At 44.5% G+C, this 18875-nt stretch overlaps 1 protein-coding gene across 2 annotated transcripts in view; it reads left to right on the top strand.

Moving 5' to 3' along the window:
• The window catches only part of cntnap5a (contactin associated protein family member 5a), a 299922-nt gene that overhangs the window by 93354 nt on the left and 187693 nt on the right, over positions 1-18875 (top strand). For both annotated transcript variants that reach the window (XM_047371007.1, XM_047371008.1), the window contains one exon: positions 10021-10168. In XM_047371007.1, coding sequence (XP_047226963.1) covers positions 10021-10168 — 148 coding nt within the window. The remainder of the gene's footprint in view (positions 1-10020; positions 10169-18875) is intronic.

Genomic DNA, 18875 nt, shown 5'->3' with positions numbered 1-18875 from the left:
GTTTCATCACAGAACAATAAAACATCTATGCTTGCAGTTGGGACACAGATATTAGACTCTTTACAGTGCTACATACTGCCCTATGCCACTAGGTCTGGCATAAATGAAACATTTTTCACAAACACTCTCCATCCAATCTGACTGAGCTCCAGCTTTTAGCAAAGAACATTGGTCAAATGTTTCTATCTTTAGATGTACAAAGCTGATAGAAACATAGCTCAGAAGATTTGCAGTTGTAATTGGAGTACAGAGTATCGACTCAAGGATTTGAACACAAATGCATGCCACAGCATTTTAGATTTCAATTTGAAGCAAAGTTTGAAAAGCCCCTGTGTCAATTCCTTCCATTTCAGTATCATGAAGTACTTTGTGTTGTTTTATCACATAAAACCCCAAAGGCATACATTGAATTTTGTGTTTATATTGTGCTAAAGAAGTGAAAACTTCAAGGATTGTGAATAATGAGTAACACAGCTTCAACCAAAACACCATGAGGAAAACAGGAAAGGTTCCCTATTATGTGCTTAGACTGAAGAAATATCTGAGACTGTCAATGGAGTTAAGAGACTTGCAGGTGACAGACTGACGATCAGGGATCACTAAAGTATTTCCTCTCTCAGCATGGTTTTGCTCTTGTTGTGTTTCTTAACGTGGTAATGCCTCTGGCTGTTTAACTTCCCACTAACCTTCTAGAACATACTGTAGTGTCGGCAGTGCCAGCAGCAAAACTTGTCCCCAAGTGAATTGATTAAAATAAACGTATGTGCTTGTTTGGTATGCAAAAAAAAAAAACTGACACAAGGGAGCTCATCACTGGAGAGGAAGCATAAAGAGTCTTAATTAACAGGGAGGAACTGTTCCACAGTGACAGCAACATAAATAGAAATAATGAAGTCACCACAGGGTGAGGCTGTTTTGGTGGATAGGGACTGACCCTGCTCCTCTGGCTCTTTGGAACATTTTTTGAACCCTCAAGTCCTTATTTACAGACTACACTTCATCTCCCACATGTTACCACAGCAAGCTCTGCTGCAACATTTTCCACATAAACATCAGAGTGGCTACTGAGCTGCTTCTATGGTGGGATGTCTTTAGAATACAAATAACTCTGGATGACGTACATCTGAGCGTTGTTATGTGAGTAAGTAGAGTGCCGAGTCAATTAGAGGGTATATGGCTCAGATCCAGATACTATGAACTTAATAATGAGGATCAAATAACAAGAATGTGGACAATTTAGCAGGGATGCAGTGTGTAGTGATCTACATATAAAACCTATTTTATAACACCAGTTGCCGTTTGTTTAGTGTAACGTGGTCTTTACAGTATTATCGAGTGTTTTTGTGTGCAGTGTGGACATGCATAAACACGTTTTAATTTGCAGTTTTGCTTGTTTCAGAAGAAATTCTCAATGGAAGATGGAGACAGCTTGCTGTGTTAAAAATTAGCCTCGTTTGACAGTATATCAGCATTCTTACATTCAGTTCAGTTCAATTCAATTCAAATTAATTCAATTCAGTTTTATTTGTATAGCGCCAATTCACGGCACATGTCGTCTCAAGGCATTTTACAAAGTCAATTCAGTCAAATCATACAGATTTCGAGTTAGGTACATACATCCCGATGAACCCTAACTATAAAACAGTGCAGTCAGATTTAGTTTAAAAACGTTTTTCTATCTAAGGAAACCCAGCAGATTGCATCCAGTCAGTGACTTGCAGCATTCCCTCCTCCTGAACGAGCATGTAGTGACAGTGGACAGTCACTGGCGTTGACTTTGCAGCAATCCCTCATACTGAGCATGCATGTAGCTATAGTGGAGAGGAAAACTCCCTTTTAACAGGAAGAAACCTCCAGCAGAACCAGAACCAGGCTCAGTGTGAGCAGCCATCTGCCACGATCGCCTGGGGCTTTGAGAGAACAGAGCAGAGACACAAAGAGAACAAAGAAGCAGAACACAGAAGCACTGATCCAGTACTGCTTTCTATAGGAAAGAAAATAAACATTAATGGTTATAGCTCCTTTAGTGGCTATCAAAGAGAGCACATACAATTACTTCAGTATATTTCTGTATTTCAATGCTGTTGCACTTGTCACCTGTTTCATTTTGAGTTCACTTTAAAATCCTGACCTTCAAGTGGAAGTAAACCGCATGTAAAAGAATTACTCCGCCCCCAGACCAATTTTGAAAAATCCCACCAAAGTGGGCGGTGCAAAGTGTGGGGTTGAGCGCAGGGGGTTAAGCGGGGGTGTGATCAGGATGACGAGGAAAAGTGGCAGCCAGCTTAATTTCACATTAAAACATTAAGAGTGTGCATGTCGACGCTGGTAGATTTGGGCTGCATGGTGGTGCAGTTGGTATCACTGTTGCCTTGCAGCAAGAAGGTCCTGGGTTCAATTCCCATCCGGGGGTCTTTCTGCATGGAGTTTGCATGTTCTCCCCATGCATGTGTGGGTTCTCACTGGGTACTCTGGCTTCCTCCCACAGTCCAAAGACATGCCTGTTAGGTTAACTGGTCTCTCTAAATTGCCCTTAGATGAATGAGTGTGTGCATGGTTGTTTGTGTGTTGCCCTGCGATGGACTGGCGACCTGTCCAGGGTGTACCTTGTCTCTCGCCCATAGACTGCTGGAGATAGGCACCAGCTCCCCCGCGACCCACTATGGAATAAGCAGTAGAAAATGACTGACTGACATTAAGAGTGTGCATATCGACGCTGGTAGTTTTGCCACAGATAGATCTTTTGAAGTTGAGGATTTTTCACCCTCTCATCACCAAATCGTCTACAGGTCCTTCTCAAAATATTAGCATATTGTGATAAAGTTCATTATTTTCCATAATGTAATGATGAAAATTTAACATTCATATATTTTAGATTCATTGCACACTAACTGAAATATTCAGGTCTTTTATTGTCTAATACGGATGATTTTGCATACAGCTCATGAAAACCCAAAATTCCTATCTCCAAAATTAGCATATTTCATCTGACCCAAGAAAGAAAAGTGTTTTTAATACAACAAACGTCAACCTTCAATAATCAGTACCGTTATGGCACTCAATACTTGGTGGGGATCCTTTGCAGAACTGACTGCTTCCATGCGGCGCTTGGCATGGAGGCAATCAGCCTGTGGCACTGCTGAGGTCTGATGTGGAGGCCCAGGATGCTTCGATAGCGGCCTTTAGCTCATCCAGAGTGTTGGGTCTTGAGTCTCAACGTTCTCTTCACAATATCCCACAGATTCTCTATGGGGTTCAGGTCAGGAGAGTTGGCAGGCCAATTGAGCACAGTGATACCATGGTCAGTAAACCATTTACCAGTGGTTTTGGCACTGTGAGCAGGTGCCAGGTCGTGCTGAAAAATGAAATCTTCATCTCCATAAAGCTTTTCAGCAGATGGAAGCATGAAGTGCTCCAAAATCTCCTGATAGCTAGCTGCATTGACCCTGCCCTTGATAAAACACAGTGGACCAACACCAGCAGCTGACACGGCACCCCAGACCATCACTGACTGTGGGTACTTGACACTGGACTTCTGGCATTTTGGCTTTTCCTTCTCCCCAGTCTTCCTCCAGACTCTGGCACCTTGATTTCCGAATGACATGCAGAATTTGCTTTCATCCGAAAGAAGTACTTTGGACCACTGAGCAACAGTCCGGTGCTGCTTCTCTGTAGCCCAGATCAGGCGCTTCTGCCGCTGTTTCTGGTTCAAAAGTGGCTTGACCTGGGGAATGCGGCACCTGTAGCCCATTTCCTGCACACGCCTGTGCACGGTGGCTCTGGATGTTTCCACTCCAGACTCAGTCCACTGCTTCCGCAGGTCCCCCAAGGTCTGGAATCGGCCCTTCTCCACAATCTTCCTCAGGGTCCGGTCACCTCTTCTCGTTGTGCAGCGTTTTCTGCCACACTTTTTCCTTCCCACAGACTTCCCACTGAGGTGCCTTGATACAGCACTCTGGGAACAGCCTATTCGTTCAGAAATGTTTTTCTGTGTCTTACCCTCTTGCTTGAGGGTGTCAATAGTGGCCTTCTGGACAGCAGTCAGGTCGGCAGTCTTACCCATGATTGGGGTTTTGAGTGATGAACCAGGCTGGGAGTTTTAAAGGCCTCAGGAATCTTTTGCAGGTGTTTAGAGTTAACTCGTTGATTCAGATGATTAGGTTCATAGCTCGTTTAGAGACCCTTTTAATGATATGCTAATTTTGTGAGAAAGGAATTTTGGGTTTTCATGAGCTGTATGCCAAAATCATCCGTATTAAGACAATAAAAGACCTGAAATATTTCAGTTAGTGTGCAAAGAATCTAAAATATATGAATGTTAAATTGTCATCATGACATTATGGAAAATAATTAACTTTATCACAATATGCTAATATTTTGATAAGGACCTGTAGAGAGGCTTTCTGGAGCCCAGCAGGCCTGAGCCTTATCAGTTCAAGCCACTGGCTCAAGGCTCTGACTCAGCAATGCCTGAAGTCGGCGCTACCTAGGCAGTGGAGAACCAATTCCAACTCCTGAATCGCTATGGGGGCATGTTGGATTGAGATGATTTTATACCCAAACACGGGGGCTGTGACATAAGCATGAACCAAGCTGTACCTATCAAACCAATAGAAAAATCCAACTGCAGTAACCACCGTTCAACCCAAAGAGGTCAGCACTAAGAGGGTTTTAGGACAATAATTGCAGAATTAAACAAGTTTACATGAAATTTAAAACAATAACACAGTAACATAAAGATAGCACACTTAAGGCCAGGTTTATACAGTTTATCTGCTAAAAAAGTTTATTTGGGGTTTTGTTCCTCTTTAACTGTCAGGGCCCTGCATGGTCAAGCTCCTCCTGAATAGTTAAGGCCACATACTTCAACCTGAGCCCTCAGGTCCTCAAACCAAAATCTACTGATACTCCCAAGGACCAGGTTTTTGTTGTCTTCAGAGTCTGGACTCATTTATAACACAGCGGAAGACATTCCTATTCAACCAGGCGTTTAGTTTCTAATAATTAGTTTCATTCATTTTGCTATTTGTCATTTTAGTCGTGTATGAATTTGTGGTTCTTTAAATGTTTATACTCTCCTCTGTAAAAGGTGCAACATAAATACTTACTTATTTACTTTCAATGTCAGTGCAGATTTTCTATAGGTTTAAGATCAGGGCTTTAACCACTTAATGAAGCTGAATCGGCTGTTATAACTAAAGATTTTTTCAGCCCTCATTTTCATCCACCCAGATTCTAAAGATCAGTTTGTCCCAGAGGTGCATGCTACTGACACAGGGGTTGGAGTTGTGCTTTCACAAAGATCCTCATCAGAGAGTAAGCTCCATCCCTGTGTGTTTTTCTCTAAACATTCTCTCCTCCTAAAAGGAGCTACGTTGGAGGGTTAGAACTCCTGGCCATTAAACTGACCCTGGAAGAATGGCAACATTGGCTGAAGGGCATAACTCACCCCATTGTAGTCTGGACTGGTCACAATAACCTCTCTTACTTCAAGATAGTACCTGGTCTGGACTGGTCACAATAACCTTTCTTACTTCGAGACAGTACCTGATCGTGAAGTGGAATAAAATTTATTGAATGTGTCAAACCTTTTTACCAAATAAAAAACTCAAAAGTGGCGCGTGCAAAATTATTCGGCCCCTTTACTTTCAGTGCAGCAAACTCACTCCAGAAGGTCAGTGAGGATCTCTGAATGATCCAATGTTGTCCCAAATGACTGATGATGATAAATAGAATACACCTGTGTGTAATCAAGTCTCCGTATAAATGCACCTGCTCTGTGATAGTCTCAGTTCAATTCAGTTCAGTTCAATTCACAAGACTTTCGGCAAAGGTCGCCGGGTCTGGGACTCGAACCCAGGACAGCCACATCGAGGACCACAGCCCACAGCCTCCTGGTCGCGCGCCTAACCCCTACACCATTAGCGCCGAGTCATACACAAAATATTCTTAAATAAAATGATGAAAAGAGGAGAGTCCGGCCGATAGTCGAACCTCAGCTTCAGGAGGAGCAGTGTGGTTTTCGTCCCGGCCGTGGAACACTGGACCAGCTCTATACCCTCTACAGGGTACTCGAGGGTTCATGGGAGTTTGCCCAACCGGTCCACATGTGTTTTGTGGACCTGGAGAAAGCATTTGACTGTGTCCCTCATGATGCCCTGTGGGGGTGTGCTCCAGGAGTATGGAATTGGTGGCCCTTTACTAGGGGCCCTCCGGTCTCTGTACAAGCAAAGCAGGAGTTTGGTTAGCATTGCTGGCCTGCCGGACCTGTTCCCGGTGCATGTTGGACTCCGGCAGGGCTGCCCTCTGTCACCGGTCCTATTCGTAACTTTCATGGACAGGATTTCTAGGCGCAGCCAATGGCCGGAGGGTCTGGTTTGGGAACCAGTGGATTTTTTAGATGACATGGTCCTGCTGGCGCCCTCTAGCCAAGACCTACAGCGTGCGCTGGGGCATTTCGCAGCCAAGTGTGAAGCGGCTGGGTGAGGATCAGCTCCTCCAATTCCGAGGCCATGGTTCTCGACCGAAAAAGGGTGGCTCGTCCTCTTCGGGTTGGAGGGGAGTTCCTGCCTCAAGTGGAGGAGTATATATATATATAAAGAGAATACAATCACTAACTACACCACAGTACAGCTAAGTTTGTCAATAAACTAAACACCAAAAAATAGAAAACAAAAGTCTTAAACTTTAAATGCAAATTTTCACTTACATGGAAAAGCTTGTTTCACCAAAAAACTCCAAGCCCCCCCTCCAGCAGGAACTGGTGGTGCAGTCCAATCAGTCCATTGTGTTTAAGTGTGCTCAGCCCTGACTAGCATCTGATCAGGCATGTTTAGTTAAATGGGTTCATAACCCATGGTTCATACATAAGTAAATAAGTAAAAACTAAATGTGCGCGCTTACAAATAGAACAAATGTATTTAAACTGACCAATAAACATTTTATTGCAAACTAAAATGGTGTTGTGTTTAAATGAACAATAATGCATAAGGGAGTTACCGACTTAAATATAGTCTGTCCATGGGTTTGGCCATCACAGGGGAAAATATACCATGTTTAGACCAATAACAGAATTTACCATTGTCACTCTCACTGGTACCTCAGGTGTCAATACTTTGTACAACCTGCTTTTATCAACAAGATGGTATTTAGTATTGTCCTTTGATATTTTACAAGGTTTGCGAATACCTAGAGAGGGCCATTCCAAGAGGTTCTCTTGAGATCCTCTAGAGTATCTTCTGTTCACCTGACCGCCATGTTTAACTGCAGGATTTAGGTCTCAGGACAAAAATTTTAATGAATGAATATTGATTTCGATCAGTCTGCGTATTTAATCTATATAATGTGTTTTAATTAGTGACCTGAAACAGCATATAGCAAATTTTACACGTATAAACTTGGGATCTTAACATGCCTAACAGGTCATCATCTAGATGTTTTTTTGTTTTCCTCCAGCCTAGTGATAATTGTCTAAAATAATTGGGCCTCTGTGTCATATCATATTAATACTCCATTTAAACAGAAAGTTATAGTTTGCTAATTAGAGGTTCCTACAAATTCTGATCAACTAAAAAAAAATGTTTGCTTTAGTGCATTTGTTTATGGGGATTGTTAGTTTTCAATAATTGTTAAATAGAGTCTTTTTCCTTGACTGAATAAATGTGCTCAAATTTATGTGGTTTTTAAAGGAACATTACTGACTTTTAATATTGGAGATGTCAGTAATCACAACTGCCACTATGAAGCTAAAAATCGCAGCATTATTTTCAGGCATTTTACCCATCCAGGAAAACACAACCTAGTGTTTATTATTATTTTAACCTGATTTCATCATGATTACATGTTTTGGAAAATGGGATTTTATGCAGTTTTTCCTGTTCTTGCATTATGAGAAAACGTTTCTTCAATAATAGAGTACTAAACATTGTTCTTCTTTTTCTCCCTCTGAAGAATACCTAATCTGTGTGATTTTCATGGTAGTAAATTAGACTGCTCTTCTGTGTAGAAAGATCTGCTTTGCAAAAAGAGTATAACTAATTCATTGTGGTGGAATTAAAACAGAATTTGTTCAGCAGAGGGATTGAATATTAATTTAAATTAGGTTTTAATGTTATACTTTTTCATACACTGTAATTTTAAGACCAGTGAACTAAGACAAAGTCCAGTTTGGTTGATCTGTGTAGAGTATTCTCTGCAGCTGTGATCAGGCATGTTTAGCTAAATGTTATGGCATGGATGCATGCAATTTATATAACACTATAAAGTTCTACAATTTATATTTGTTAGTATTTATTTGTCCACAACTCTTTAACAACCCTAGGAGCTGATAAATTGCCCACTAGATCTGCACAATATAGAGAACTGTAGACGGTAACTTTGAGTAGGTCAAGTAAGAAAAGCTGATGTCATCAGCTGGGATGGAGCAAGAATTCATAGGAAACATGCAGAGCTTACGGTGTATTTCCTGCATCCTCAGTGCTGTAGGGTCATAGCACATCCAATGGTCCAGAGGTTTTAAACTCCAGTTCTTGAGGGCGAGTGTCCTTCAACACAACTGAATCAAATAATTAGGTCATCTGCAGCATTCTGTAGAATTTGGCTGAATGCTGAGAAGTCATTCAGGCGTGTTGGCCCAGCAGTGGGTCCTCAAAGAGAAAATCAGCCTCATCCTCCTCCTGCTTCACAATTTCTTACTCATAAATTATTGCTCAGAATGCCTATTTTCCTTCAACTTCCCATTTTACTTATCCTTGTGGATGAATAGTTGATTTGAAAATTCTTGGGATTTGATTTCTAATTTTCAGTGCTATAATACAAGCTTTTAAGTACCTAACAGCAGTTAAATTAAATTAGTGTTATAACTGCAGCTCAGTTTAACATCCACAGTAGGCTGTTTTCATCAAAACATTGATCCAATTGTTTCCATCCTTCATACTGTACATCTTAATGACATTCTCTTTAGCCTGGTTAATTTCCTTCAGAGGCATTCCACAGCGGAGCTGAGGTAATGCACACACATTAACCACATAAGAAAGACCATTTGCCATTAGTTAATCCCTCCTGTGCTGATGTAAATTTTAGTGGGTGTTGTAATAAGCTCAGCTCTTCCTGTTTTAAGACACTGCCACCAGGCTGCACTCAGGCCATGGCTCAAAATGGTGAAAGCAGTGGCATAAATCAGCTACAGCACTCTGCCGCTGCTTTGATTATCCAGCAAGAAGCTGGGTCCTGGTGCATTTAATGATGCCTCTGTTCCACAGCTCTCTGCAAGCATCCAATGGTCATTCCATGGTCTTTCCCGTTGTGTTCTCTTGTTGCCAAAAGCAAGCTGAATGATTTTTCCTGTCTGAATGTGTTGAACCATTTCTAAAAGCCTGAAGCCTATCTGTCAAAGATCTATCATCTTGGTTCTTTTTCGTGCTTATTGATTTGATATGTCACCTGCCCAGAAATCGGTTATGGTGGAGCTGGTAATCAGTCATTTTAGAGGAGAGGTTGTTTTTCTCTGTTCTAGCCCCCATCTTTGAGTCCGTTTCACTGTTTATGTCCTCTGGCATTGTCTGGTGCAGACTGGAAGTCAGCAAGGGATGGAAAAAAGCAAAAAAGAATGACATATCATCGTTGTACTGGTCTTTGCTTTTAGCTCTGTGGGGAGAAAAACATGATATGAGAGCCCTTAGTTTGCCTCAGGCTGCCTCAATGGTCATTTCTCCACCACCTCTCATGGTGCTGTTAGAATGGATATTCTCACATTTCTCAACACACCATTATTCTTATCACTTTACATCAGATAGTTTATTCAAGAAACAGAAACAGACATTGGCCTTGCCTTGGCCCTGCTTATATTATGTTTTTCTTGGTTGCTGAGGGATTTAGGTTTTCACTCTGCTTCTGTTCAATGTGCTCAGGAGATATACATTTCTCCACTCTGGAGACACTTTTACTACCCTCACCAGATCTAAGTAGACCATTGGTGGCTTGTTCTGTATAAAACCTACTCTGTCCTCCCTCTTCCTGCAGAGGTTTGACGGGAATGTGAATTCAGAGACTGTCGTCCAGAACAAGTTGTCCCACCCTGTGAAGACACGTTTCTTGCGCTTTGTCCCTCTTGACTGGAACCCCAGCGGGTGGATGGGCCTGAGAGTGGAGGTGTTTGGATGTTCCTACAGTGAGTAACCAACACCTTGTGGTTCATCATACACTTTAAAGCACTCAGCACTATGTAGTTTCACCTCCTGCTTAGATTTGTACAATTTTTCACCCTTGATGGATAGTAATAAAAAACATTTCCTCTTTATTGTAAGGTGTTTGAAGTGGTATATATATAGACATATCTATCTATCTATCTATCTATCTATCTATCTATCTATCTATCTATCTATCTATCTATCTATCTATCTATCTATCTATCTATCTATCTATCTATCTATCTATCTATCTATCTATCTATCTATCTATCTATCTATCTATCTATCTATCTATCTATCTATCTATCTATCTATCTGTCTGTCTGTCTGTCTGTCTGTCTGTCTGTCTGTCTATCGAGAGAGAGAGAGAGAGAGAGAGAGAGAGAGAGAGAGAGAGAGAGAGAGAGAGAGAGAGAGATAAACTGCTTCAAGGTTGCTGTTTTTAAAAGGTACTTTTAATTTGACAAATATGCCTCAGTGGAACAAACACATATTCTAATTTACTGAATATGATTGTAAGTTTAATTGTAATGGTGGTTCTCAGATGACCTGCTGTGTTTTAGTATTTCGGGCAAGAGTCTCGAATGTGTTAGAAGAGCATCAGTACCAGCAAGCTCAGTGTACCATTTCCTGTTGTGCTGAAGTCCAGAGTCTTTAATGATCCATGTGTTTGGCAGATTTATTTTCATACATATTATAAATTACATATTACTATTATTATTAGTTTTTGTATTATCTGTAACATTTTTTTATGTATTTTAACTTGGTTGAAGCATAAATATGGAACAAACCTTCACTAAATGAGGTGTTTTTTAAGGGCTTATTACGCATAATTTTTTACATTGGTGTCATTCTGATTTTAGCTGCTTAATTAGTCTGCCTATAGTCTCAGAGCAGGTGGGGGAGGGACAGCACTGCATCGGACTACAATTATGTTTGAGTGGAGGTCCTTTAGTAACCAGTTGTGTTATCACCATGTATGATGGTGCCTTTTATACAGTCCCTTCATGTAGACGACACTCACTGTAGCTTCATAAAGAAATCTTCCTGTGTTGAACAAAGAAGAGCATTTCTAATATTCCTTTTTTAGTACATTGTTTGACCTTATAAGTCTTAAACTTCTGTCACACTGTTTCCTGTCTTGCCATGTATGGTGAGGATTTGAAAAACGTTTCTTATACAGGTCTAAACGAGAAAATGAAAGATATTGTTGGGTCCAGCCATGGATTACAACATTTAAAGGTTTGACCTTTTCTGGAATTTTCAAAATAAATCACAGGTACTTACTTCTAACTCAGCCAGGAACAGGAGTAACAGCGGACTTCCCGTGATGTCACTGTTTGAATAAAACCTCGTGTTCCAACAAACAGACCCCTTTCCATGCGGATTCAAGGCGGGAGCCGGACAGGAGAGGCATCACACGCGCGTATGTCTCCTTCCTGGCCGGCAGACATGACTCTTCAACTTGGATTCAAAAGTAACTACAATCACATGCAACAAAGTTAAGTAATGATTTACTTTTCAAGTGTCCGGCATTCATTCATATAAAGGTTGTAATGAGAGAAGCGTTACTTTTCTTCTGAGGCGTCAAGAAGCAGCCCTAATCACAGCGGATATCCCTCACGGCCTGGAAAAGGAGCCCAGGACCGCATCGCATGCCTTCCTGCATGCACGTCCAGGTAGCGAGAGCTACCCCGCCGCATCGCGGCCATTCAAGGAGCCGAACATGCCTTTGTTGTACGGTTCGGCCAGGCCAGCTACAGAGGTTAGCTGCAAGTTAACCCTTTGTTTACCCACACGTTGATGTTTCTTCAACACCTAAGACAACTCCTCTTCAGCACGGTTCACGTAAGAGGTAGTGTTTGGGCAGAGAAGATTAGTTCAGAATGAAATAATCAAACTAATGTTCGTTTTCACTTATGCATTTCAACCGTTTCATTAGTGGTATTTTAAAGGTTTGTGTTTGATTCTGGTAACCAGCTATAAGCTTCCTTTGTTAGCTTTAACTGCTAACGGCTAAGAACACGTGCTCGCCCACTTTATGAGTCAGCGGAAGAATATTTACCCAGAAAGGTTGTTAGTTGCCAGTCTAGGAAATAATATGTCCCTAAATATTATTTTACTACACATGATAACAAATTAAACCCCATTAACACCCATTTATCCAGTGAGGTTTGGTTCTTATTTAAATTAATATTTCCTTAAATATTATTTTAATATTTCCTCAGTAATATTTCTTTAAATATTATTGTACAAAATAAAGTCAGCTAATTAAACACTATTGAGAATTAGTCATCCAGAAGGTTGATTTTATTCAGCAAATCATTCTTTAAAATATTGTTTTATTTAATATTGTTTTAGGTATACCAATAATTGCCTAAGTTAGTTCCAAGGCTCTGGAACCCGTCTCCTTGAGAGGGGTTGGACTCTGTTCTACTATGGAGTGGCCCACGGGCTGGTGTGGGTTTGCTTGTTGCCCCCCAGCTCAGCCGTCTCGTGTTGGGGTTTACCCCAGTGGATGAGAGAGTCGTATCCCTGCGCCTTCGGGTTGGGGAGAGGTCTCTGACTATCATTTCAGCCTACGGGCCGAGTGGCAGTGCAGAGTACCGGACCTTCTTGGCCGGTCCCTGTCGGGGGTGCTGGCTGATAGTGCCCCTCCGGGGACTCCATTATTCTGCTGGGGGACTTCACGCCCACGTGGGGAACGACAGTGACACCTGGAGAGGCGTGATAGGGAGGAATGGCCTCCCCGATCTGAATCCGAGTGGTGTTTTGTTATTGGACTTCTGTGCTAGTCACGGATTGTCCATAACTGAACACCATGTTCAAACATAAGGTGAGTGGACTTGGCACCAGGACACCCTAGGCAGCGAGGTCGATGATCGACTTTGTTTGTCGTATCATCAGATCTTCGGCCGCATGTTTTGGACACTCGGGTGAAGAGACGGGCTGAGCTGTCCACTGATCACCACCTGGTGGTGAGTTGGATCCGCTGGAGGAGGAGAAAGCCGATCAGACTTGGCAGGTCCAAGCGCATAGTGAGGGTCTGCTGGGAACGTCTGGCGGAGCCCTCGGCCAGGGATGTATTCAACTCCCACCTGCTTCGACCAGATCCCGGGGAATGTTGGAGACATAGAGTCTGAGTGGACCATGTTCTCCGCATCTATTGTCGATGCTGCTGCCCGTAGCTGTGGCCGTAAGGTCTGCGGTGCCTGTCGCGGCGGCAATCCCAGAACCCGGTGGTGGACACCGGCAGTAAGGGATGCTGTTAAGCTGAAGAAGGAGTCTATCGGTGTGGTTGGCTTGTGGGACTCCTGAGGCGTCTGACGGGTACCGTTGAGGCCAAGCGTGCTGCGGCCCGGGCTGTGGCAGAGGCAAAAACACGGGCCTGGGAGGAGTTCGGTGTGAGGCCATGGAGAAGGACTACCGGTTGGCCTCGAAGCGATTTGGCAAACCGTTCCGTCGCCTCAGGAGGGGGAAGCAGTGCTTCGCCAACACTGTTTATAGTGGGGGCGGGAGACTGCTGACCTAGACTGAGGACATTATCGGGCGGTGGAAGGAGTACTTCGAGGATCTCCTCAATCCTGCCATCACGCATTCCGTGGTGGAAACAGAGGCTGGGGAATCGGGGTCGGACTTCTTTCATCACCCAGGCTGAAGTCACCGAGGTGGTTAAAAAGCTCCGCGGTGGCAAGGCTTCGGGGGTGGATGAGATCCGCCCTGAGTACCTCAAGTCTCTGGATGTTGTAGGGCTGTCATGGTTGACACGTCTCTTCAACATTGCGTGGCGGTCAGGGACAGTGCCTCTGGACTGGCAGACTGGGGTGGTGGCCGGAGGGTGTGTTCCAACTACAGGGGGATCACACTCCTCAGCCTCCCTGGTAAGGCCTACGCCAGGGTATTGGAGAGGAGAGTCCGACCGATAATCAAACCTCTGCTTCAGGAGGAGCAGTGTGGTTTTCGTCCCGGCCGTGGAACACTGGACCAGTTCTACACCCTCTACAGGGTGCTCGAGGGTTCATGGGAGTTTGCCCAACCGGTTCACATGTGTTTTGTGGACCTGGAGAAGGCATTCGACTGTGTCCCTCGTGATGCCCTGTGGGGGGTGCTCCAGGAGTATGGAATCGGGGGCCCTTTACTAGGGGCCATCCGGTCCTTGTACGAGTGGAGCAGGAGTTTGGTCCGCATTGCCGGCACTAAGTCGGACCTGTTCCCAGTGCATTTTGGACTCCGGCAGGGCTGCCCTTTGTCACCGGTCCTGTTCATAACTTTTATGGACAGGATTTCTAGACACAGCCAAGTGCCAGAGGGGGTCGGGTTTGGGGACCAGTGGATTTCGTCTCTTCTTTTTGCAGATGACGTGGTCCTGCTGGCCCCCTCTAGCCAAGACCTACAGCATGCGCTGTGGCGGTTCGCAGCCGAGTGTGAAGCGGCTGGGATGAGGATCAGCTCCTCCAAGTCCGAGGCCATGGTACTCGACCGGACAAGGGTGGCTTGTCCTCTTCAGGTTGGAGGGGAGTTCCTGCCTCAAGTGGAGGAGTTTAAGTATCTCGGGGTCTTGTTCACGAGTGAGGGAAGAATGGAGCGGGAGATCGACAGACGGATCGGTGCGACTGCCACAGTAATGGGGGCACTGTGCCGGTCAGTTGTGGTGAAGAGAGAGCTGAGCCGAAAAGCAAAGCTCTCAATTTACTGGTCGGTCTACGTTCCTACCCTCACTTATGGCCATGAACTTTGGTCATGACCGAAAGAACGAGATCCCGGATACAAGTGGCTGAAATGAGCTTCCTCCGTAGGGTGGCCGGGCACTCCCTTAGAGATAGGGTGAGGAGCTCGGCCATCCGGGAGGGGCTCGGAGTAGAGCCGCCGCTCCTCCTCATCGAGAGGAGCCAGTTGAGGTGGCTCGGGCATCTATACCGGATGCCTCCTGGACGCCTTCCTTGGGAGGTGTTCCAGGCACGTCCCACCGGGAGGAGGCCCAGGGGACGGCCCAGGACACGCTGGAGGGACTATGTCTCTCGGCTGGCCTGGGAACGCCTTGGGCTCCCCCTGGAGGAACTGGAGGAGGTGTCTGGAGAGAGGGACGTCTGGGCGTCTCTGTTGAGTCTGCTGCCCCCGCGACCCGGTCCCGGATAAAGCGGAAGACGACGAGTACGAGTTCCAAGACTAATTTAACTTCATTTCCAGACTCTTCAAGATAATCCTTGGTTCTAAAACATAAATAACATTGAATGGTAATGTTGCATCACTTTATTGGCCATGGTTGTCAACATACGTTGATTGACTTATTGGTCTTCCGTATTCTTGAATTCTGCTTGGTAGTTTAGTTGGATTGTTTTAGCATAGTAAAGATGTTGGGGCTTGGGAATATCCTGTCCACCAGAAGTCTCCCTCGAGCTGCTAGGTGTACTCCTTCCACAGGTGTCCCTGATCTTCTTCTGATTGTAGATGCCTTGGAGGAGTACGTAGGAGCCAAGCCACCAGTCCTTCGACGCCAGAGTGTTTTGCCCATGTGGTAAATCCCTAGCTGAAGTAATTCTTGCTTGACACTACTGTGTGTTCTAACCAGTACCTGTTTTTCCCTGCTTCTTTTTAGTACCTGTGAGGTGTGGGCATATCCACTTATCCGGAACCGTGTTCTAACCTGTATTTCATACCAACTGTTTGACCTTGGATCTTTTTCATTTTTGGCTGTCTGGTTTGGCTCCCTAAGACCCCTGGATTCCCGGATTCCCAACCTCCACTGTAACCTCCGTGAGCTGTCTACCTGACAGGAACCCAGTAAGCAAGAGGCTTTTTACACAGTTTCTAAAAAGACCTTCCCGGAGTAACTTCTCTCTCTCTCTCCAGAGAAGCCAAGAAGCCTTTGTGCCCTCCCGTGGTTGACTGACCTGAGAAAGACCTGAACTTAGTTTGTGCTGGGAAAATAAACCTTTTTTTCTAAGGAACTATTTTGCTCCTGAGTGAGGTTTTGCATGTGGGTCAGACATTTACCTAAAGTGATGGCAGAACAATCTGGCCAACAAGACCAAGCAGACTCACTCAGGAGAGAGTTGGTAGATCAGCACCAACTAATCCAGTCACATGACACCATGCTCAGGTAGCTTCATGATCAGCTTGCAATTTCTAATCAGCGTTTGGAACAGATGGCTGGGCAGATGCAGGGGCTCATTCAGCACTTACAGCCTGCCGCTGTTCCTATCCCCATGCCAGCAGGAGGCGCTGCGGCCCCACAGATGCCTCAGTCGATTACCCATTGTGACGTCACCTCTCCCAACCCAGAAAAGTTCTCGGGTGAGGTAGGATGTGGTGGCTTTCCTGTTACAGTGTTTTTTGGTTTTCTACCGATGTCCTCATTCGTTTCTTCATGACAATGCCAAGATCTCTTATATCCTGGGTTTGCTATCCGGAAAGGCTTTAAAGTGGGCTGAGGCTAGATTTCATGATCCCTCCAGTTTTGGTTGTTCTTACTGTAGACTTCATCGATGAATTTAAACTTACCTTTTCCAAGGAAACTGATAAAACTGGCTTATCACGCCACTTATGGAGCTTAAAGCAAGGCACTAAATCTGTTGCTGAATTTTCAGTTGATTTTCGTACCTTGGCGGCAGCGTCTGGCTGGGATTTCAGCGCTTTAAAGGCAGTATTTTTTCATGCATTAAATGAACCTTTGAAAGATGAGTTGGCAGTTTTGGATGAACCTGAACCTTTAAATGAGTTTATCGCCCTAGCCATACAGATTGACAACCGTATCAGAGAAAGGAGAAGAATTTGAGCTGAATGAACATCTCTGTCTGTACTGTGGCTCGCCTGAGCATTTTCTAGTCACCTGCCCTGTTCAACCAAAAGATCGGGTCCGTCAGTGATGTCGAGGAGCCCGACGGACCAAGACTCTGCTTCCGCAACTCCCCATTTAGTCCTGCCTGCTAAGATTTTGTTGCCGGATTCCACCTATGATCTGTCAGCCCTCATAGACTCTGGCTGTGAACAGGACCCGATTAATTGTGGGCTAGTGGACCGATTAGGACTGCCTACCGAAGTACTCTCCACACCGTTTAGAGTAACTGCCTTGGATGGAAAAGACTTGGTCCGTATCACACACCGGACACGACCCATTCAACTAGGACTCTCAGGTAATCACCGTGAGCCCATTTCTTTTTATGTTTTCCCCATCTCTCAATCAGCCATCGTGTTGGGATTTAGCTGGTTGAAGGGGCATAATCCGCATTTGGACTGGTCCAGGTCCAAACTCCACTCCTGTTCTTCATTTTGTCTTTCCTCCTGTTTGCAGTCAGTCGTTCCCCCAGCTGCTGCATTGGTGGTTCACAAGGAGGCAGACCCCTGTGAGTTGACTGATGTTCCTACTGTTTATCACGACCTAAGAGAGGTATTTTGCAAACAAAAAGCCCTATCCTTATCGCCACACCGACCCTATGATTGTGCCATTGTCCTGCTCCCTGGAGCACCCTTACCCACCAGCAGGTTATATCCCATTTCACATCCAGAACGTCAAGCTTTAGAAGAGTATATTACCAAGTCTCTAGCTGCTGGTCTAGTCAGACACTCCTCTTCGCCGTTAGGGGCAGATTTTTTCTTTGTTAGTTAGAAAGATGGGTCTCTGCGGCCGTGTATAGATTATAGGGGTTTAAATGCAATCACTACCAAGAACAAATACCCTCTTCCTCTTTTGTCAGCCTCCTTTGAACCTGTCCAAGGGGCAACTATTTTTACCAAACTAGACTTACGCAACGCATACGATCTGGTACGCATTAGAGAGGGGGATGAGTGGAAAACAGCTTTCACGACACCCTTAGGTCACTTTGAGTATTTGGTAATGCCTTTTGGTCTTTGCAATGCTTCAGCAGTCTTTCAGGCTTTGGTGAATGACATGCTACGCGACTTCCTGAATATTTTTGTTTTCGTATATTTCGACTATATACACATTTTTTCCAAAGATCTGGCCGAACATCAGACCCACGTCCGCCTGGTACTACAACGACTATTAGAAAACAGATTATACATAAAAGCAGAAAAATGTGAATTTCACCAGTCCACTGTGTCCTTCTTAGGATTTGTCCTGAAGAGTGGTCAGTTGTGTCCAGACCCTGCTAAGATTAAAGCAGCTCTAGAGTGGCCCGTACCTGATTCCAGAAAGCAACTGCAATGATTCCTGGGTTTTGCTAATTTTTACCGTCGCTTTATCAGGAACTTCAGTCATATTGCTGCTCCTCTAACTGACCTCACCTCTGCTAAGTTAACCTTCACTTGGTCTCCCGAAGCCAATGCAGCTTTCAATGCCTTAAAAGAGAGGTTTGCTCAGGCACCCATTCTGCAACAACCTGACCCGTCTAAGCTGTTCATCCTGGAGGTAGATGCCTCAGAATCGGGGTGGGAGCTGTATTGTCCCAACATTCTGAAGTTGATGCTAAACTCCACCCTTGTGCCTATTTTTCCCACAGATTGACCTCTACTGAAAGGAATTATGATGTAGGCGACCGTGAACTCTTGGCTATCAAGCTTGCCCTGGAGGAGTGGCGTCACTGGCTGGAGGGCTCCACACAACCAGTACTGGTCTGGACAGATCACAAAAACCTGTCGTATCTCCAGTCAGCTAAGAGACTGAACCCTCGACAGTCCCGGTGGTCCCTATTCTTTTCAAGGTTTAATCTCACTATTTCTTACCATCCT

This window comes from Girardinichthys multiradiatus, chromosome 7 (assembly GCF_021462225.1).
Source record: "Girardinichthys multiradiatus isolate DD_20200921_A chromosome 7, DD_fGirMul_XY1, whole genome shotgun sequence".
In the NCBI taxonomy this organism is placed as follows: Eukaryota; Metazoa; Chordata; class Actinopteri; order Cyprinodontiformes; family Goodeidae; genus Girardinichthys; species Girardinichthys multiradiatus.
Note: the sequence above shows the minus strand (reverse complement) of the source record. Positions and strands in the feature narration are given on the sequence as shown.